This window comes from Hypanus sabinus, chromosome 11 (assembly GCF_030144855.1).
Source record: "Hypanus sabinus isolate sHypSab1 chromosome 11, sHypSab1.hap1, whole genome shotgun sequence".
Taxonomy (NCBI): domain Eukaryota; kingdom Metazoa; phylum Chordata; class Chondrichthyes; order Myliobatiformes; family Dasyatidae; genus Hypanus; species Hypanus sabinus.
In genome coordinates, this window is record NC_082716.1 from 63,426,961 (window position 1) to 63,450,482 (window position 23,522).

At 37.5% G+C, this 23,522-nt stretch overlaps 1 protein-coding gene across 1 annotated transcript in view; it reads right to left on the reverse strand.

The window, feature by feature from the left end:
• Positions 1–545: 545 nt before the first annotated feature.
• hmcn1 (hemicentin 1) overlaps positions 546–23,522 on the reverse strand; it is a 501,533-nt gene continuing 478,556 nt past the window's right edge. The window contains exons 100-107 of the mRNA XM_059984517.1: positions 22,197–22,331; positions 21,442–21,555; positions 21,102–21,227; positions 16,795–16,923; positions 5,668–6,009; positions 3,998–4,117; positions 2,408–2,534; positions 546–1,331 (exon numbers count right to left, since the gene is read on the reverse strand). Of these exons, the coding sequence (XP_059840500.1) occupies positions 965–1,331; positions 2,408–2,534; positions 3,998–4,117; positions 5,668–6,009; positions 16,795–16,923; positions 21,102–21,227; positions 21,442–21,555; positions 22,197–22,331 (1,460 nt within the window). The 3' untranslated portion in view covers positions 546–964. The remainder of the gene's footprint in view (positions 1,332–2,407; positions 2,535–3,997; positions 4,118–5,667; positions 6,010–16,794; positions 16,924–21,101; positions 21,228–21,441; positions 21,556–22,196; positions 22,332–23,522) is intronic.

Genomic DNA, 23,522 nt, shown 5'->3' on the forward strand with positions numbered 1-23,522 from the left:
AACAAGTGGTCCCAGTACAGGCCCTGGAATACCACTTGTCTCTGGCAGCCAGCCAGTAAAGACTCCCCTTTCTCCCCTCAATCTTTGCCTCCTGCTAATCCATGCAAGTACCTTTCTTGAAATTTAACTTGTTAAGCAGTCCTCATGTGTGTACCTTGTTGAAGGCCTTCTGAATATGCAAGTACAGAACATTTGGTAGTGGTGGTGGTGGTGGCATAACTATAGGTTTCAAAAGGTACATTTAATATCAGAGAAATGTATACAATATACATCCTGGAATTCTTTTTCTTCAGAAACATTCACGAAAATTATTTAGCACTTGCAGGAAGATCTGATCACTGTTTAGGTCATATTTGTGCAGAAATAGAAAATACTGCAGGGTTTTCAAACTTTCTAGCACCACTGTGTACAATGTGTGGATAATTTTTTTTCCCCCAGTCAGGTTTTGGATGGTTAAAGTATAATAACCCAATTAATAGTTTAGTGATATTTGACTGCAACATTTAATAAGGGTAAATAAATGGAGTGCTCACAAGAAGTTAGAAAGGTGTGATCATTTATTACACTTCAGCCTTTGTGGGTAAAAAATAAATGATCCATAGGTAACTGCATAGAAAATACACAGAATTGTTCATATATACATTTCATAAAAATAGAATACATCTTGATATTTGACTCCCAGAACTTGTCGCTTTCTTATACAGTGTAATGACTTTAAATGGCAGGTGGTCAAATGATCGGAACTTTGTTAATCATTCCACTGCTGAGAATGACGATTTGTCTCCCCTGTTCAAACAGCTCAGTAAAGCGTGCCCTGCTGTTTGTAACCCTCAGCTTGCATACTGCCAAAACGTAGCACCATTTCCACAACTGTATTAGACAATGGCAGATTTCAAATCTGTGCTTCCGGTTGATTTGACTTCTTTTTATTTGAGTGAATAAAAACTATATGTTGTAGTTTATTTTAATATGGGTATGCTGACACTGCTATATAAACTATAAAAGTAGTCTGATATTCAATGTTTCCATCTGCACTGTATGATGAAGCCCGTACTTTCATCCTGTATGTCTGAGGCTCCTGTAGCGGTTTAATTGTAAATACAACTCCTTTCATGTTCTCATCTCGAATTGCGAAAGGTAGCAGTGGGTCCTCATCAACCATGTAGAAGACAGTTCTGGGATGCATCACTCCATCGTGAGTATAAGCCACCAGACGGATAAGATCCTGGTTAGCAGCAATACCAAATGGAAGGGCAACTAGTTTATACTCCAAGGCATACGGACTGAGAGCACACTCCAGATTATTGGGTGGACAGTTTTTCAGGCAAAATCTACAAAACAAATAAGTATTTCAATTCACAAGCTCAAAGAAGGAGAAAAGATTGATTTACTCTATCATTATTATTATGAAAGGCAGCACTGTTTCCAAATTTATTCTGTTTTGCTATTGATTCCCCTTGTCCGTGATATATGTTAATCACTCCAAAGAGCAACTTTTCCCATTAGATCTATATTCAACTGGTGCAAACTTGTACCCCCTTACCTGATTAAATTTGGTTTTCACTGAAATATTCTTAAATTTGAGCTACTGGACTCTGACATATGAATTCAACCAACATCTGGTAGATCAGTTTCTCTGGAAATTTGTTTTATATTTTGGAGCAAATATTTGAATTAGAAAAGAGCAATGCAATAAATCCTAGACACTGAATATCAAGGCAAACAAGTAGTTTAAAATGTCCCCCCCATTCTCAACTGTCTAGCACATTATCAATTACATTTTTTAAGCAGCTAATGGGAGCTGGAAGGAGAATGATTTTGGATATAGAAAACAATAATCCTTTGAGTCCTTTTATAACTTTTAGTCACCAATATTTCAGAACACCTTTTCACTTAAGTTATTTAAGCGAGTCATAATTCAAAACAACACAATTACAAACATTTCATGTGTTACTTAAGGATTGTATGATTGCTTTCTGGTTGATGTCCTCATTGGGTAAAACTATAAGGAGGAAATGTTAATAATTATCAGCCTCATGCAGTATTCTTCTGGGAAATCCAGTTAATTAGAATTTGATCAACACTTCCATAGACCGTTTGTTTATAAAACAAAACAGAACTTCCTATCTTGTCTCTTCTAATTAGATAAGAATATTAAAAATAAGTTAGGGGATTATTTAAACTAACCTCTTGTAAGAAATTTCAGTCTTCAAGGAATATGCTGATCATTATATTTCTAAACATTGATTTGCTTATACAGAAGGAGAACAATAGGAATGAATGGAAAATAATTTGATAACTGGATGAGAAGTCGATAATTGGTTTCCTTTGTGCATGTAAAAATGATATAAAACAGGGTAACAAAAGATAACAGTAGAACAAAGCTAATTGCATTTGTGAATCATACCCAGTAACTGGATCTCGCTGGTAGTTGGGTGGACAAGGTGTGTCTATGCACTGGTAACTGCCTCTCATATTAAAACACATACGATTTGCTCCACAATGGATGTTTTGTTCCAGACATTCATCAACATCTGCAGATGCCAGAAAGGAAAATATTATTGCAATGTTTAAAATTGCTTCAAAAATGTGAGTGCTTATGACTGGAACATATCAAAAATTAATGAATTTTTCACTAATAGATTAAATTATTATATTTTTTCACTGAAAAATTAAGGGGCATGAAGATCTTCAAGAGCCTACTAATGAAAGCTATAGGACTGGAGCTGTTGAGCTTTATTAAAATAACAAATATATATCATATAGAAAATATGGATGTTCTGCTGTTCAAGATTGAAAGTAATATCAGTTTTGTAAATCTTAAGGCAATGTTTGACAACTAAAGCAAAATATGATGGATGTAAGACTATACATATGTAATATTTATAACTGTTTCTTCTTCCCAATCTAAGTAATCCTTGCCCTTCATCCAATTCCAGTAACACTATTTATTATTTTTTTCTCTCTCAGGTTTTCAAGAGAGTCCAAAAGTACAGGTGTAGTTCGAATTAACTTTAAGTTAAGCTAAATTATGTGGTAGTGTGATGACTTACGCAATTAGTATATTTTATATATAACCTGTAGTTAATTATTTAACTGCACAAGAATGCTTAATCAAACAATATATACAAGATTTCTCAAATATGATTGAAATATTAAATACACAACAGCTTCCTCTTAAATCTATTCATGGTATTCACTTCAATTACTTATCGTGAGGAACTACACATACTGACCACTCTCTTAGTAAGGTGCTTCTGCATTTTTTGTCTGGTTCAAAAACAAACTTTAGCATTCGTAACCTTTGCTTTTGGTTTTAGACGAGTAGAAGTAGTAACCTCAGTGAAGCTGTGTCGGGAAGATAACTATTTTAAGCATTTAGCTGAAGAGTCTACATCATAAATACTTTCTCTCGGTCTGGTCAAATTAATTGATATGAATTGATTTGTCAGATGAAGAAAGATTAAGTGATTTGGTTCTATATCATCTTTAGTTTAAGTTTAGAGCAATTAAAAGATTGCCACCAACTTCTTATTCAGCTTGTTAGGTGGATACAAGAATGATATTTATTAACTGGGGTTCTTGGAACAAGTGGCGTAGTGAAAACAAGCCAGTGTGGTGAACTGATGGCAAATGGAAGTTCCTTTTACCTTTGACCAACAGTCACAATATCAAAATAACGGGTCAGCCATTCAGAACTGGGATGAGAAGAAATTTCTTCGCCTAGAATCTCTTCCCAAGAGAGTTTTTGAGGCTCAGTTGCTGTGCGTATTTAAGATAGACTGGTAATTTATTTAAATATCAAGGGATGTGGTGTTAGTGCAGGAAAACAGTATTAGGGTAAATGGTCGGCCATGATCTTAGTGAAGACCAGAACATGTACAAAGAGCCATATGGCCTTCTTCTAGTTCAGATGTGACTTTCTTAATCAACGTGTCAACAATGCAAGTAATAACTGCACAAGTTATGACCAGGGACTTGTAAGACTCCACCCTACCATGACATGCTTTTCCATTGGACATGAGCCTGTATCCACTGGGGCAGAGACATTGGTAGCTCCCTGCTGTGTTTTTACAGTCATGCTGACAAGGTTCCTTGTTTTCACATTCATCAATATCTGTGAATAAGAAAGTTGACATTCAGTAAAATCAACTAAGTATTAATCACAATCAATGTTTAACAAATAAAGGTGGTGTTCAATGACATAATTTATGCTATTGTTTAGATAGAATTCATGATTTAATTGATATTAATGGATATTCAGGCATAAAACTAGAAAGGCTTAATTTGCGGCATTACTGTTTAAGAATTAATATAAAACTTACTGGTAATAGAATGAAATAAAGTTAAAAAAGGATTACATTAACTTTGGAAATTTTGCCCTGTCTGAAATAGAAGAATTTAAAAAAAACTGGTCAGTTTCCCACTTCCTCCAAGTTCTTCCTTTTCTTCTTCCCACTAGTGTAAAGCTGCGAGCAGCCTAATGCTAGCTGTTTCGAGGGCTTGCTTTTCATGAGTGAGAACAGGCATTGTTAGCTAGAAATCTATTGTGTAGTGCACCTGATCACAGTCTTCTATGCGCATGTCAAAGGCTAGCGTGTAAAGGAGCAGCTGAACATATATCTGTAATGCAGATTAAATAGTAAAAATGACCGTAATAAAGAGTTTGTGTTGAAGAAACAGCATGGGCCCAAGATAGGATTTGACCATCTTCCTATGACTTGTCCATGGGTGCCCATTCTAATCTTACTGCTGATGTGGGTACATCCTTGTTTTTAAGTGGGAATGATGTCTGATACGTCTGATGCTTTCTACATGTAAAGATTTCGGATGGCAGAATGTCCCATTATTCTTAAATTATGCTTAGTGGCCACTGCCATTACTCTAAACCAGCCCATTGCTCAAGGCCAGATCCCACTGGGAACAGTGTCCTTAAATACTCTGCAGCAGGGAGCAGTCTCACTTGCAGATTTCTGTTGTTTGTCTGCACAGTAACCACAGCATTTGTTCAAAGTCCTTGGAAGACACAATGCTGTCAATGCCCATATACAAGATGAGTTTGCAGTGCTGGTCTCCTGAACAGAACTGTTTTAACAATTGTTTAAGTGCATGACAATTTCTAGCCATTCAATTTTATTGTGTGTTATGGGATTCTGTAAGCATATCCGTTTTCTAAGTATCAAATTTCAGATCCCTCATGTCAAGCCATTCAGGATGTTGAAATGCATCTAACTGATACATAGATGCCTTTTCACTCAAAAATTCAGTATATTAACAACTTACTGAAACAGCAAGCCCACTGGTTCAGTGGCAGAACAAAAACTATTTGTACATTTTTTATTCACTTTGGTCAGTTTATACTGGACCCTGAGGTTCTGCTAGGCTATGCTGATGTTGAGGTTAATGCATATTCAGACTTAGGGAAAAATACCATGTCTTTATTAAAATCAAGTGACATAGGTATATTATGACAGAAGGAAAATAAGAAATTACATTGCTCATAACCTGAAGGCAAAAGATGAGTTAGATTAGTGAACATAATCAAGAAGCAATTTCCTGTGCAGTGATACTTCAGCCTTCCAGCCTTAAATACATTTTTACTAATATTTTTCCAGTTTATATTACATAAAAATGAACAGTTTTTCATTTACAAAGGGTGATGTTTACCTATGCAATTGCCATGCTTTGCCTCATAGCCTTCAGGGCATGTTTTTCTAATGCTCCTGCCAGTCCTGGAGAAAGGCACATGGTAAAGGCTTCCGTAGCCCATGTGGGATCTATACTGCGAGGTCTGATTAAAGAGTTGCTGTTGCTGGATGAAGGAACCCACACTGGGGAAATGGCCAAAATTATAAATTCTCCTATAATTTGGCAATCTTTCTAATCCAGCGCAAGATTTCCCATCACCTAACAAATGTTGTCCAGGTGGACACACGCACTTGAAGCTGCCAGGTGTGTTGATGCACTGGTATGCACAAGGTTTAGGCACCTGTTCACATTCGCCAATGTCTGCTCATATGACATGGGTCGCAGCATAACATACCATGAAATGGAAAGAAAAGAGAACACAGAAACAGAGGATCAGTTTGGATAACACAGTAAGCCTGTCATACATAGAGTAATCTGATTTTACCGACTTTACAGATAGGATTTAGAATAAAGAGACTTTCAACACATTATGTTCTGTTTGACAGGAACATGTATAATATGGATGTCTCTGACTGAGGAACATTTCCAACCTGCCTTACTTTTTGAACAAAAATATTTCTGATGCAGCCAGGTGTAATGGGGGTTTCAATGACCACGTTACTGGGAGAGCTACAGACTGGTTAGGAATATCAGAATTTTTAGACCATAAAACATAAGACCAAGGAGCAGAATTAAGCCATTTGACCCATTGAATCTGCTCTGCCATTCCATCATGGCTGATTTATTATCACTCTCAACCCCATTCTCCTACCTTCACCCTGTAACCTTTGATACTCTACTAATCAAGAATTTATCAACCTTCGCTTTAAATATATGCATTTGAAATGGATGTCTCTCTATTCTGAGGTCGTGCCCTCTAGTCCTAGACTCCCCCACTATAGGAAACATCCCCTCCACTTCTACTCTATCTAGACTTTTCAGTATTTGATAGTTTTCAATGAGATCCTCCCTCATTCTTCTAAACCGCTGTATGGTCCAGGAGACATCAAATGCTCCTCAAGCATTAGTCCTTTCATTCCAGGACTCATTCTTGTTAAACTCTTCTGGACCCTCTCCAATGCCAGCACATCTTCCTTAGATAAGGGACCCAGACTGCAAGTGTGGTCTGACCAATGCCTTATAAAGCCTTAGTATTACATCTTGCTCTCATATTCTGGTCCTCTTGAAATGAATGCTAATATTGTATTTATCTTCCTTACCACCAACTCCACTTGCAAGTTACCCTTTAGGGAATCTTGCAAAGGACTCCGAAGTACCTTTGCCATCTCTGATTTTTTAATTTTCTCCCCATTTAGAAAATATTATTTATTCCTTCTACCAAAATGCATGACCGACACTTCTTTGCCCATTCTCCCAGTTGGTCTAAGGCCTTCTGCAGGCTCCCTGCTTCCACAACACTACCTGCTCTTTTAGTGACCCCTTCCAATCAACTTCGACCAGCTCCTCTTTCGTATCTCTGTAATACCTTTTACTCCACTGAATTACTGATACATCTGATTTTAGCTTTTCTCTTTCAAACTGCAGGATGAATTCTATCACTGTAGAATTCCTCCTAAGGGTTCCTTTGCCTTAAGCTCCCTAACGAAATCTGGTTCACTACACAATACCCAACCCAGAATTACCTTTCTGCTGGTGGGCTCAAGCTCAAGCAGCTCTAAAATGTCATCGCTTGGGTATTCTACAAATCCCATCCCTTGGCTTCCAGCACCCAATCTACCTATATATATGCCCTCATTCTCCCGTATGAGCCAAAGATGACTGAGCAGCAACTCTAGTTCCTTATCACGGTTTCTAATTATACCATCCTGATTTGGAACTCAAATTTGGCATAACCGCAGGATGAATCTTGGCTTAATCGTATTGTAGTTTTATTTTTTATGTAATTATCTGCTCATTTTAAGTGAATCTTGGAGTTCTTTCCATTTCTGACAGCCATGATCACTTGTACTATTGTCTCTCCATTTATAACCTCATAAATGAATTGTATACGAGAACTGGTGTGGAATTTAATTTCTACTTAAAATGCATGTGTGACAAATGAAAAGTTACTAAATAGTACCAAATTATGAGTAATTTTATGCAACTGTATGTTTAGTGTTTTGGCAGCTTAACGCAGTTCAAAAAGATCTGACAATTTTCTTTCAGCAAGTGGACAACACAGTTTGTTACAGAGGGCCGTGATTAAAGCAACACTAGTGACGTTGTTCATTGGACTGTGAATGTAAGTTAAAACCTAGCAGCTTGTGTATCTTTGTTAAACATGAGTTATTAAATGTATATTTAATAACAACATAATTTTATGTATGCTGGCCCTGCAGAAAATAGAACATTGATAAAATCAAATTTCTTTTTTTTAAAACTTTTTTTTTATTGTTTTCAAATAATTACAGAAAGAAAAAGAAAATATGTAAAAAAAAATACCCTTCCCCCTCCCCCCTAACTTCCCTATAGAAAAGAAAGAAAGAAAGAAAAAGAAAGAGTGCCTGGATATCGGAAGATCCCCACATGCTCCATGGAGTTTGTAATAACTTTAACATATATATTTATTTCTTTCCCCAAATAACAAGATAGAGTAATTCAATGAATCGGCTCCAAATAGGTTGCACAGTGTAAATCAGACTTTTTAAAAAAAAACTTTTTTTGAGTTTTCAGATAATTACAGAAAGAAGAAAAAAAATACCCTTCCCCCTCCCCCCTAACATCGAGGGAGAGGGAGAGGGAGGGAGAGGGAGAGGGAGGGAGAGGGAGAGGGAGGGAGAGGGAGAGGGAGGGAGAGAGAGAGGGAGGGAGAGAGAGAGGGAGGGAGAGAGAGAGGGAGGGAGAGAGAGAGGGAGGGAGAGGGAGAGAGAGGGGGAGAGGGAGGGGGAGAGGGGGGAGAGGGAGAGGGAGAGAGAGAGATAGAGAAAGTGCCTGGATATCGGAAGATCCCCACATGCTCTTTCTATTCTATTTTGATGATTTTTTTTAACTTTCTTTATCGATTGGTGAATTTACATTTATATCTTGTAATATGGTTTTTTCAAAATGTCGTTTCTTCTTCCCATAAGTCTTTGCCTTTGGAACATGTCATCTACTTGTATTTGAATAAGGGATATTTCTTAAAGGCATATTACACTTTTTTTTAAACTCTAATGTTTATTTTTTTTATTATTAATAATTTTTTGTTTTATTATATTACTTTTTTTCTCTTTTTGATTGATATATCTTCTTTTTTTATCAACCCTTCATTTAAACCTGGGTGTTGTATAGTCTCTTTTTACCTTTTCGTGGAGTTGCCATCTTGATATGGGGGTAATATTAGTGCTAGTTTGTGCGCCTGCCGCTTGGCTTTCTTTCGAGGGGTTGGGGGAGGGGGTATGGGTCTTTTTTCACGCTTTTGCTTTTTATTTTTTTGCTTTTAGCTTATGGGCCGACTTTAAATTATTAATATTGTTGAAGTGTCATGTTCTCAGGTTGCTCCTGAATCATTTCCCCTTCTTCCTGAGTTATGGGTTATGTGTCTTTTTAACCTTTTATGATATATACAATTAATATTGGCATGATGGATAAGTCTATTAATTTTATCTCTTGGAATACTAATGGTTTAAACCATCCGATCAAACGTAAAAAATATTTAAAGTATTCCATAGACTAAATGCTAATATTATTTTTGCACAGGAGACCCATATTAGGAGGGAGGATAATCAACGCTTTTTTAGATTCTGGAAGGGCCAACAATTTCACTTGAATTTTACTGCCAAAATTAGGGGTGTGTCTATTTTTATAGACCCCTCAATTTCGTTCACACATCATGAAATTATCTCTGACCCACAGGGCAGATTCTTGTTGATTGCTGGTTCACTTTTTAATTGAAAAGTGGCTTTAGTTAATATCTATGCTCCAAACTTTGACTGCCCTGAATTTTTTAAATGTTTATTTACTTCCCTCCCTAATTTAAATGAACATATGCTGATAATGGGTGGAGATTTCAATTGTTGTTTAAATCCTTCGATGGATAGATCTAAACCTAATTGAACTCTTCTGAACAGATCAGCCTCACTTATTAATTCCTTTATGGTTGATTCGGGAATTACTGAAATATGGCGCTTTTTGAATCCTAAAGACAAAGAATTTTCATTTTTTTCACATGTATATCATAGTTATTCTAGAATTGATTATTTTCTTATTGATCACCATTTATTAACAGACGTTATTGATTGTAAATATGATTCTATAGCCATTTCGGATCATGCTCCTTTGAAGTTGTCTATTAAGGTGTCGGATTCCTCCACTAGCACTAGTTGGCAGATAGAAAGCAAAGGGTAGCAGTGAATGGGTGTTTCTCAGACTGGCTGGAGGTGACTAGTGGGGTACCACAGGGCTCTGTATTGGGACCACAGCTCTTTACGATTTATGTCAATGATTTAGATGAGGGCATTGAAAACTATATCAGCGTTTGCTGACGATACTAAACTGGGTGGCAGTGTGACATGCGAAGAGGACGTTAGGAGAATACAGGGAGACTTGGATAGGCTGAGTGAGTGGGCAGATACTTGGCAGATGTCATTCAATGTGAATAAATGTGAAGTTATCCACTTTGGAAGCTGGAACAAGAGGGCATAGTATTGTCTGAATGGTGTCGAGTTAGGTAAGGGAGAAATGCAAAGAGACCTAGGAGTCCTAGTTCACCAGTCAATGAAGGTGAATGAGCAAGTGCAACAGGCAGTGAAGAGGGCAAATGGAATGTTGGCCTTTGTTACAAGGGGAATTGAATACAAGAGCAAGGATGTCCTTTTGCATTTGTACAGGGCCCTGGTGAGACCACACCTGGAATACTGTGTACAGTTTTGGTCTCCAGGTTTAAGGAAGGACATTCTGGCAATTGAGGAAGTGCAGCGTAGATTCACTAGGTTGATTCCTGGGATGGTAGGGCTGTCTTACGCAGAGAGATTGGAGAGATTAGGCTTGTACACGCTGGAATTGAGGAGATTGAGAGGGGATCTGATTGAAACGTTTAAGATAATTAAAGGATTTGATAGGATTGAGGCAGGAAATATGTTCCAGATGTTGGGAGAGTCCAGTACCAGAGGGCATGGATTGAGAATAAGAGGTCAGTTATTTAAAACAGAGTTGAGGAAGAGCTTCTTCTCCCAGAGAGTTGTGGAGGTGTGGAATGCACTGCCTCGGAAGACGGTGGAGGCCAATTCTCTGGATGCTTTCAAGAAGGAGCTGGATAGATATCTGATGGATAGGGGAATCAAGGGATATGGGGACAAGGCAGGGACTGGGTATTGATAGTGAATGATCAGCCATGATCTCAGAATGGCGGTGCAGACTCGAGGGGCCGAATGGTCTACTTCTGCACCTATTGTCTATTGTCTATTGTCTATCTTGGAGACTCAACGCTACTTTGCTTCAAGATCCAGAATTTATCACCTTTATAGAACAACAAATTGACTTGTTTTTTTCAAATTATATCAAAGAGATTGACAGAGGAATTCTCTGGGATTCTTTTAAGGCTTTTATCCATGGACAAATTATCTCATATTCTGCTGGTAAAAGAAAACAAAGGTATCTTGATATAGCTATGCTGGTGGATAAAATTAAAGAAATTGATAAGATTTATTCCGTGACTCCTACCAAAGAATCCAATTTCCAAGTAACTGCTATAGCCTTTTTGGCTACTGCCAGTGCAATTTTTATGAATTCTTTCTGATATTTATTCAATTTAGGTTTCAGTGTTATCCCTTCAATATCACCTAATAAAAATAATATTGGGTTATGTGGAAGTTGTGTTCCAATAAATTGTTCCAGTAAAACTCTTAAATTTGTCCAAAAAGGTTGAACTTTAGAACAAGTAGAATGTAAAAAAGTACCAATTTCTTGGTTACATCGGAAACACTGATCAGATAAATTTGGATTTTATTGATTTACTTTTTGTGGTGTAATATATAATTGATGTAAAAAATGATATTGCACTAATCTTAACCAGACATTTATTGTATTTGTCATACTATCAAGACATAGTCTTGACCAATTTGTTTCTTCAATTTTAATATTCAAGTCACTTTCCCATTTTTGTCTTGACTTATGGACTCCTTGTTTAATTGCCTGTTTTTGAATCAAGCTATACATACAAGAAATAAATTTTTTACTTTTTCCTTTTTGAATTAAAGTTTCTATTTCATTAGATTTTGGCAATAACATTGTTTGACCTAATTTTTCTCTTAAATAAGCCCTTAATTGGAAGTAACAAAAAAGAGTGTTGTTTGATACTTTATATTTATTCTTTAATTGATCAAATGACATTAATATATCTCCTTCAAAACAATCTCCTATATATCTAATCCCTTTTTGAAACCAATTATATAAAAGTTGATTATCCATTGTAAAAGGAATAAGTCTATTTTGAATTAAAGATCTCTTTGCTAATAAAGATTTCTTTGTCTCATCATCAACATTTATCTTATTCCATAAGTCAATCAAATGCTTTAATATAGGAGATTCTTTCTTTTCCCGAATCCATTTAGATTCCCATTTAAATATAAAATCTTCTGGTGTATTTTCTCCTATTTTATCTAGTTCTATTCTAATCCACGCCGGTCTATCTCTCTTTAAAAAAGATGCAATAAATCTAAGTTGATTTATAAAAGGAGTATCTTTTATAAAATGGATTAAAACCTTAAATATTAATCCCAAAGCTACAGTAGTGACAAATGGTCAAATTTCAACACCATTTCAGTTAACAAGGTTAACTAGGTAAGGTTGTCCATTATCACCTGCTTTATTTGTGTTGGCGATAGAACCATTAGCTGAATTAATTAGAATGGACCCAGATATTAAGGGTTTCAGAGTTAACCAGGAAGAATACAAGATTAACTTATTTGCTGATGATGTTCTGCTTTATTTAACAAACCCATTGCACTCGTTGCGTAAATTATCCTCTAGATTAGAAGAATATGGGAAAATATCAGGTTATAAAATAAATTGGGATAAAAGTGAAATTTTACCTCTTACTAAAGGAGATTATAGTCAATATCGATTAATAACTCAATTTAGATGGCCGACAAATGGTATAAAATATTTAGGTATAGGAGTTGATAATGATATAAAGAACTTAAATAAATTAAATTACTTACCATTATTGAAAAAAAATTCAAGAAGATCTTGATAAATGGATGGTATTACCAATAACATTAGTAGGTAGAGTAAATACCATAAAAATGAATATATTCCCTAGACTACAATACTTATTTCAATCACTACCAATATAACTACCCCAGAAGTTTTTTCAAGAGTTAAATAAATATGTGAGGAAGTTTCTTTGGAAAGGTAAGATGTTAAGAACATGGTTGGAAAAATTGACATGGAAATTTGATCTAGGAGGTTACAACTTCCAAATTTTAAGAATTATTATAAAGCAAATCAACCTAAAATCAAATTTCTGATCCTGATCTACAGAAAATAATCATGAACAGGAATAAGCAGTATGATCATATCTAATATTACAAATATTACTTTGGAAAGATCTGATAACAACTTTGAAAACTAATAATTTAGCATGGTGAAAACCATGATAACAGTAAAACAGTAATTGATGATGTACTGTAAGATCACAGCTAAACTTATTAAAATTGAAGAATAATCATTACTAATTAGTTTGGACAATATTCTGGAATAACAATAGTTGAATTTAAATATTCAAATTACTAATTGGCATACATTGTAAGTATACATTGGGCACCGTGGCAGCATAGTGGTTAGGGCGACGCTCTTACAGCCCGGGGCGTTCTGGAGTTCAGGGTTCAATTCCGCCACTGTTCTGTAAGGAGTTTCTGTATGTCCTCCCTCTGGAACACGTGGGTTTTGTCCTGGTGTTCTGGCTTTCTCCCACAATCCAAAGGTGTACTGGACTATATACATACAGTATATATTTGTCTGGATGTGTTTTGTATATATGAGGACTGGGCCTCAAAGCCATGGATTTACCAAATGGGAGTTGGGCATTGGAGGAGGACTGCACCTCAAAGCCTTGGATTTTCCTAGCGGTAATTGGCTTTGGACATGGACTAAGGGCTGATTTATACTTGTGCGTACGGGCTATGCCGCAGCCTACACCGTAGCCTTGATATTCACTTCTGCATCGCTCTATGCCATAGCATAGCAACCCTAATGCGTTGGTGTGCTCCAAAACGCTAGTTGATGGTGGGGTTTCTATGCCACTGTGTTGAGTTTCTTAGTGAGAGACATGGACGAGGAAATGCATTTCAAACATTTTCGCATGTCAGCGGGTTGATTTGATGATTTTGTTCATCTATTTCGCATCGGTGTATAGACATGGCGGAGAAGAAGCAACCGGAAATGTGTAGGAGAAAATGTAATGCTATGAAGCGGACCTATCACAGTTGTTGCGGTCTGCGTCATCATAACGCGCAAGTTACTTTTTTGGGGAGGTGCATGTCACCCTACGGCGTAGGGTACAGCGTAGGTACGGTGTAGGGTATGCGGTACCTATGGCGTAGATGTGATGCACAAGTATAAATCAGCCTTAAGTCTCAAAGCCACGGTGTTGCTTAGCACATTAATAATCACCAAAACCACACAACGTTCTCCTGCAGGTAATGTGGGATCCTTGAACATAGAATGTGAACGTGTACCTTACAGTTGAACAACTGTTAATGAGTGGCACATTCCGAATTAGGAAATGTAAATTCAATCTCAAATCGTACATAAAGTTAAACAAATGAAGGAAAGGAGGACCAAAATCAAGAGAAGGATAAAAGAAAGTGAAGTAAAAAGAATACTTGTTTGAAAATAAAGAAAATAGAATTTACAATTGTTAAAAAAAATACACTGAGATCTTGTTAGTAATCATCAAGCTAATGCAATAGAACAAACAAGCCCCATTCCTCCCCATATTTGGTGGATGGATAACATTTAAGTCCACCATTCCCTATATTTCAATGCAGTCTCTCAGCAAGTCACCCGGATAACGCTGGAGGCTACTGGAACAGCAACTTCCTGACTCAGTGTTTAGCTGTACATGTGCTTTCATTCACAAAGGTGCAAGCTGTACAGAATTCCTTTTGGTGAATGTTTTTAACCTCAACATTATTTCTGCAGCAAAATCCACCTCTTTTGTCTTTGGGGAAGAGACAGTGTGACTTGCTGTATTTTGCTGGCTGGTCCCTTTCAAACAATGGCTTACAGAAACCTTTGCAAAGTTAGGACATTAACTAACAGTGGGAACATTTAGAAAAACAGCCAGCAATAGAAAACACTGTTACACAAAGTATGTTAAGATTAAAAAATCTGTAACCAAGATAATAATTTGGATTTGCACAAGACCCTTACATCACTGAAATAGCACTTCTTTGGTTAGTACAGACAAGATGTTCTGAATGGCCCCTGTTTATACTGTAAACCTCCATGAAATTGTTTTCTTTGTCCTCCAACCCAGCTGAAAGGTTGAAACTTGTAAATCTAGAAACATAGTATATATTGATTTGATGTAATTTAAGTCCTATTAGCTTATCAGCTCTTGTTGGCAAGATTCTGGAGTTTATAATCAAATAAGGAACAGTTAGTCATTTAGAAAAACTTAATGTAATCAAATTAAGTCCACGTTGTTTATGAAAGATACACCTACTGGGAATCTTTGAGGATGTAGAGAACAGAGATGATAGAGGGGAACCTGCAAGTGAAGTAAATTAGGAGTTTCAGAAGGCTTTTGATAAGGTGCCACAACAGGCTTGTGAACAAGATAAAAGTACATTGTATCAGGGGGAATGTGTATGGATTAAAGATTATCACTTAAAAGACAGAGTTGCATTAATTCTTTCACAGGCTTAAAGGATGCAACTATCGGTGTGTCCCAAGGACCAGTACTTGGTCCTCAATTAGATACAATTTATATTGATGATCTGAAAGAGATTCAGATTGCATCTGAAATGCAAGGGATTCAAGATGACTGACAATGTAGAAATAGGTGAGAAGACATGATGTGATGCAACTGGACTGAGCGAATTGGTACATAGTTGAATGTGGGAAAGCGCAAAGTTAAATTCCATGAACCAGAGTGTATAAAGTGTCTAAATGGAGAAAGGATGTAGATGAGTGAAGTACTGACTGATCTGGTGGTACCTGTGCACAACAGGCAAAAAAAGAACACAGCAGGCAGGAGCATCAAGCAATCCACAGCATTTTTGCCATTATTGTAAACAGGTTGAAGTTGAGAAATGAGAAAGTGCTGTTAGAGTTTTACATAATACTTGAAATACTCTGCACAATTGTTGGTCATCTTATTTAAGAAAGGATACATTGGCATTGGTGGCATTGAATTCCAAAGAAATTCATTGCTAATTCATTGTATGGAAGGGTCATCTTCATCATCAATTAAAGAAATAAGATCTATATTCTTTGAACTTAATGAAGGGTGGTTTTAGTGAAACACGCAAGATCCATGGGGGTATGAAAGGTTAGATATTGAAATGTTTCCAGTCTTGGGAGAACCTTAAATGATGGACAGTTACAAGAATAGGGAATAACGCACACGTGTGGGAACAAGTTTTCATGGAGATTTTTGGAAAATCCCCGGAATTCTCTTCCCAGAGGGTTGAGGAGGTGAGACACTGGGAGTATTGTTAGAGGAAGTAGAAATGTTTTTGAAAGATGGGAAATTGGCACTGAAGAGCTGAAGTCTAGGGTAAGTCACCCATGTTTACTGTGAATGGTGGGGCTGTCCTGAGGTGCAGGTGGCATCCATCTGCCCCTAGTTTCTTGTACTATAGTTTGAGAACTTTCAGAAGCACTATTGGTTAAAAGAAGTGTGAAGCCATTAAAAGTAAATTAAAACTCCAGCTTTGTCTAGCATCAGTAAAAGAAAATGAACAATAGCCTATGGCCACTCCCCCTCCCCCTACCCCTCCTCGAACGAATTCGACTGGTTTAATGACATACCCAGCCAACCTCATCTAATCCAATGATGATAAATTTCTATACTTTTCTTCCTCTGGTTACCTGATTTTCTTAAAAAACAATCCGACCTGGTTTAATATACCAATGTTATATGAAAAAGGAAAACAATAATTACTAAATTTTACTGACCATTGCAGGGCCTTCCAACTCCCTGTGACCTGTAGCCTCGTGGACAAACACAACGGTAGCTTCCTCGAGTATTTTCACAAATCTGGTTGTAACGACACTGATGGGTGCCATCTTTACACTCATTGATATCTACAGAGAAAAATATATCAATGAAAACTGCATCAATCTAGAACATACTAGGACTAATCAAAATAGGACATACATGATAAATGGTAGGGCGCTGAGGAATGCAGCAGAACAGAGTGGTCTAGGAATAATGGTGCATAGTTCCCTGAAGGTGGAATCTCATGTGGATAGAGTGGTGAAGAAAGCTTTTGGTATGCTGGCCTTTATAAATCCTTTATAAACTCCTATACATTGAGTATAGGAGTTGGGATGTAATGTTAAAATTGCACAAGGCATTGGTGAGGCCAAATTTGGAGTATTGTGTACAGTTCTGGTCACCAAATTACAGGAAAAATGTCAACAAAATAGAGAGAGTACAGAGGAGATTTACTAAAATGTTACTTGGGTTTCAGCACCTAAGTTACAGAGAAAGGTTGAACAAGTTAGGTTTTTATTCTTTGGAGTGTAGAAGGTTGAGGGGGGACTTGATAGAGGTATTTAAAATTATGAGGGGGATAGATAGAGTTGATGTGGATAGGCTTTTTCCATTGAGAGTGGGGAGATTCAAACAAGAGGACATGAGTTGAGAGTTAAGGGGCAAATGTTTAGGGGTAACACGAGAGGGAACTTCTTTACTCAGGGAGTGGTAGCTGTGTGGAACAAGTTTGATATTGTCATTTAAAAAAAATTGGATAGGTATATGGACTGGAAAGGAATGGAGGGTTATGAGCTGAGTGCAGGTAGGTGGGACTGGGTGAGAGTAAGTGTTCGGCATGGACTAGAAGGGCTGAGATGACCTGTTTCTGTGCTGTAATTGTTATATGGTTATACTGTATCAGCCCCATTTTTATTATGGAGAAGGTGCAATGTTTACTTCACAGATAACATCTCTTCATGCAGAACACTCTTTTGATGAACTGTGGTAAGACATAAGGCTTTTCATGCTAACTGACCCAGTACATTCAGTTTAGCATTTAGATCGGTACCTGGAATGGTGGGGTTTAGAGGGACAGGGACTGAACAGAGGAGATTGGGGCTGGCTGGGTGGACTTACTAGGCTGAAGGGAGTGTATGCCATATTGCCCTCTGACTCTGACCATCTTAACTAAAATAGGATTAACACTTCAAGTTAAAGATGCTGCCTAACATGCTGAGTATTTCCTAAATCTGCAATATTTTGCTTCAGTATTCTGAGAAACTCCACAAAGAATTCAAATTCTATCAGATATCTATCTATCAATAACTGTATTTTGCAATCCCCCGAAGCAGAGATTGCCAACAGGTGACTATCGTGAAACGGGCAGCCAGCAGTGGAAAAGCAGATAGTCATTGTATGAAACAGAAGCGGTGAGCCCTGCAGTTCCTCAATCTATTCTATCATTCTCTTTATGAAATACATGAACAGTTCTATACTGCATTCATGTTCCTCCCCACTCCCATTTTTGATGGACAAACTATCAGTCTTGTCTTGCATACACACTGATTGATTAGCCATGGGCCCGAGTGATAGAAACTTCCAAAGACGAGAAGCATACAGATATGAATCTCAGTCCCAAATAGTTGATGCTTTCTCCTCATTCTGCTACCCAGTTTCATACACTCCAACCAGAAGAAAGAATCTCCTGGCATCTACCTTGTCAATCCCTTTTAGAACCTTGAGCTTTAATGAGGTCACCTTTCACTTTTACAAACTGTAGACAAAGATCAGTAATTTCCACTGAGTCTTCCTGTTTTAGACAACCCCTCAGCCTAGAGATCAGTTGAGTGAATCCATGCTTCACTGGTTCTAAGCAAGACATCTCCCTTTTTGTCCAGAGACTGTTGACTGCTCATGGGATTCCATGTGCAGCCCCAGCAAATATGAACACAATTTTAGCAAGACTTTCTTACTTTGGTACTGCAACCAACTTGCAATTACAAGTAAAATACTGCAGATGTAGGAAATCTAAAGTAAAATAGAAAAATCTAGAATTACTCAGCTAATCAAGCAGCATTTCATGGTGTAGATGTCCTTTTATCACATTAAATATCGGAAGCTTGAAACATTTAATGCTTTTTTTTTCTCTTTGCCAATAGACGTCACCTAACTTAAGGACTCTTTATTTGAATTCTCTTGTGATAAAGCTCAAACTGTTACTTACATTTCAAACGACTGTGCGCCATTATTTTTGCTATTGTGCCATTTTAAAACCAGTTCTGTTTCTCACACCTTCCTTTCACTTCCCATTGTGTCTTACTTCCTTATGCAATCCATGACCTCAGTGCTCACTTTCTCACCTAAATTGGTACCACCCGCAGTTTGGGTATTCTAGCATAGTCCAGGTTTTGTTGCAGCTTGAGCACTATTGAACGGTCATTAATCTCACTCCTGCGCTCTGTCCTGCTAGGTAAGGTAGGGGGTGGGCTGGCTATGGAGGGCTGGATTACAGTCTAAGGGGCAGAAATAGAATTGATTACCAGCAGAAGAGTCTTGCAATCTTTGGGAGGGGAAATATTGATGATATTGTTGGTTGGGGTTGGTGACTGAGAGAAAGGAAGAATGCAATGGCACTTGGTATCATGAGATCCCGGTCCATTGCAGTGTTGAGAAATAAGGTTGTCCTAGAAGTGTCCAGCAATGAACGATGTGGGCATATTTCCCCAACAATGCTTCAGAAGGAGCATTACATGAGGATTGATGTCCATTTATGTAGCTCTGCTATGAAACTCATGTCATTTACAGAAGCTTGAACCAGAAGAGCCTCGCCAAATTTCCCGAATATCACAATTTGACCAAGCTTTATTTCAAGCATGTTCCAGTGTAGCAAAAGAAAAAGAAGACTTTCAGATGGAAGGTAATAATGGAATTACATATCTGAATTTCTAGGTCATGGTCTCATAAGACTTTTCCCTAAGATCCTAAACACCTGTCAGATATAAAAAAGATTTGTTTATCATACCGATTCCTAGACTTCAGCCAGTCTCTTCAGAGGCTGATTATATCTCCATACTTTGACTTCTTATGTTAGATTAATAGTCTTTGGTACTTCATTCAAAATCCAGATATAGCACATGCATTGATGCTCCCTGAACTACTTTCTGGTTGCATTCTCAATGAATTAATCTAATCATTTATGATTTCTCTTTCATCATGTTGACTCTGCCCAATCATATTTTGATTTTCTAAGTAAGCTCAGTATTAACTCATTCTATATACCAGATAGCAGCAACTTCCTGTTAACTATGTCCATGTTCCCTAGTTCCTCATGCATTTTTAAATAATAATGGCACATTTGCTACCTGCTTCCAAATAGACAAAACATCTTCAGGGCTTAGGAAACTTTGGAAGATCACCAATCTATTCATGATGTCCACAGCTAACTCTAGGAGAACCCTAAGAATGTGGTATATCACTCCAGGTATTTGCTAGTTTCTAATCTGCTTTATTTTCCCCATCTGCATTCTTGGACTCACTTTTGTCCAGCTGAACCAATTTACAGATAAGCTGTAAAATGGGCACTCACCTCCCTCGGTCTTCCCTCCACCTCCAAACAAAACAGAGACAGGAAACTGTTTAATACTCAATTTCCATCCTTAAACATGCCATCAGAGCCCAGCTGCAATTATGTTAAAAAACTCCTGGCACATGCAGCTTCAAGCAATCCTTCCTTTAAGCATTTAACAGTACTCTTTAAAGGATGTTTCACCAGAGAGTTAAACTTGTTATGATTTTGTGGCTCAGGCAAAACAGCAATATTTCCCTATACCCACAAAAATCTTTGGCTGACTTCAGCCCCCTTGTTTTCCCAGGAGCTTCTTGAGGCAAATCTACACAGCCGAAATAGCAGAAAATTAATATATCTCTTAGAGAGTTTTTTTTGGTGGGGGTGGTGTAAAGGTGGAACAAAAAAAATTCTCAAACGATTTCCACCACCAGTTCCTTCCCAGGGATGAAGCAATTTAAACTTACTTCCTCTAATCTTGACTAGGTTGATGCAATATATTAGAAAGGTTAATGAATCCTGGCTCAAGGTAATTAAATGTTATAAGTTTTTAAGGCATTGATGATTCTGAGGTGCAACTGCACTAAATGCTAGCTTTACTGACTTTTTAAACAAATTGCAGGGTCAACATCTAGTGATGAAGTAAAAAGTATGACCCATTTTATTCCAAACTACTACCAATGCTTAGAAATCAGAGTTACCTCCCTGCTTCAAACTTACCAATACAACTGCCATTTTCAGCTTTGGTCATTCCACTCGGACACAGATCAATGCACCGGAATCCCCCTCGAGTGTTCTTGCATTGTTGATCCGGACGGCATACATTCTGCCTGCACTCATTGATATCTGCATAGTAAAATCAGCGTTGCAGCATTGATGTTTGTGAATTGTAGCTTCTACAGAGCTTTTAGCAATTAACTTCATTGGAGTCCATTGTGTGAATAACCGCCTTTTAAAATTTGCTTAATTCTGCCTTATTCACACATTGTTTTTTTCCCCTGCTTGCAGACAAGTTGGAATAATGATGGTTAATGTAAAGTTTCCTACAATTAGTACCTACCCACACATCTTCTCCCTCTTAACTGATAGCCTCTGTTGCATGCACACCGGTAGCTCCCAATGGTGTTCAGACAACGATGTTGACAGGGATTAAATTCTTGACATTCGTTGATATCTGGTACAAAGTAAAAGAATATTATTTTATTTTGTATGTCAAGGATTGCTTGGTTCACTCTTGCAGAGGCTAAAGTTCTATTATGCAAAATTACTACTTGATTTGAAATAGGATAATTCTCCAAAGCCCACACTGAAGGAATAGGCAAGAAAAAAGATAATTAATCAAACCGTTCACTGTCAGAGTCCGCATCCTTTTTATAATGTAGCTGGCACACCTGAAGTTTTGCATCCTAGCTAGATACTGTCTGAATAATAACAATGGCCACAAACCATAAATAATTTTATACTGAAAAACTGAATTAAAATAAAATGATGATCTAAACTGTTTTTTTCTCAAATCAGAATGAATGCAAAACATGGTGGAATGGAGGGAAATTGATTTGGGTTGTCAAAGCTGTTCTTTCCATCTTTTCTCCTTTACTGCTGAATGGGTAGGTTGTCTGTGTGGATCATTTCCCTAGGTCCATAAGAACTAACAGCTTGAGGGATATTTTAATATGGATTGTTTATTGTGGTCACAGTTAATTTTCCTACCTTCCCTTTAACCACACGTGCACTGGAAAGCAAGTCCCAGAATGTGGCAAATATTCTTTGTGAATTGTTCCAAGGGATGTAAAACAATTGGGAAAACAATAATACCTTGGCAACTTAACCCCTCTGGAGTCCGACTGAAGCCAATGCTGCACCTCATTATGCAGCGATATGAGCCAATGGTATTTTTGCAGTCTTGTCCTGCACGACAAATGCGACCACTTAAAGCACACTCATCAATATCTGAAAAAAAACAATGACCAGTGTTAGTGGTTTAGTTTAACAATGATTTGAAGAAGGTTCAATTTATCTGTCCAGGTAGAGGTTATGATTATAAGAGCATAAGAAATAGGAGCAGATTTAAACCATCCAGCCCTTCGAATCTACTCTGCTATTAGATTGTTACTAATTTATAATCCCTCTCAACCCCATTCTCCTGCTTCCTTCTTGTAATCCTGCCTTGATTTATCATGAATCTATCAACCTCTGCCTTAAATATACCTAATGACTTGGTCTGCCAGATGCCTGTGGCAATGAATTCCACAGATTCACCACCCACTGGCTAAAAAAAAATTCTCGTCTCTTTTCTAAATGGATGTCCCTCTATTCTGAGGTTGTTCCCTCTTGTTCTGGACTCTACCACGATAGGAAACACCCTCCTCCACCTCCCTTTTAACTAGGTCCCGTGTTTGCTTTCCAATATTTGAAAGGATTCAATGAGATTCTCCCCCCCACCCCACCCATTCATCTAAACTCCTGCAAGTACAGGTGCAGAGTCATCAAACACTCTTTTTATGTTAACCATTTAATTCCTGGGATTATTCTCATGAACCTCCTCTGGACCCTTTCCAATGCTGGAACATCTTTTCCTAGATAAGAGGCCCAAAACTGCTCACAATACTCCAAGTGTGGTCTGACCAAGGCCTTATAAAGCCTCAGCATTACAATCTTGCTTTTGCATTCTAGTCCTTTTGAAATTAATGCTAACATTGCATTTGCCTTCCTCACTACCGACTCAACCCGCAAATTAACATTTAGAGAACCCTGCACAATGACTCCCAAGTCAATTTGCACCTCTGATTTTTGAATTTTTTCTCCATTTAGAAAACACTCCATGCCTTTATTCCTTCTAAAAAATTGCATGACCATGACTTCCCTAAACTATGTTCCATCTGCCACTTTGTACTTGGAGATACATGACAAAATAGGCCAAAGTCAGCATGGTTTCCTGAAGGGGGAACATTGCCTGCCAAGTCTGTTGGAATCCTTTGAGGAAATAACAGGCAGGAGAAACAAAGGAGAATCATGGCTGTTGTTCATTTGGATTTTCTGAAAGCCTTTGACAAGGTGCTGCACATGAATCTGCCTATAGTATTACAGGAAAGATGCTAGCATGGATAGAAGATTAGCTGATTGGCAGGATGCAAAGACAGG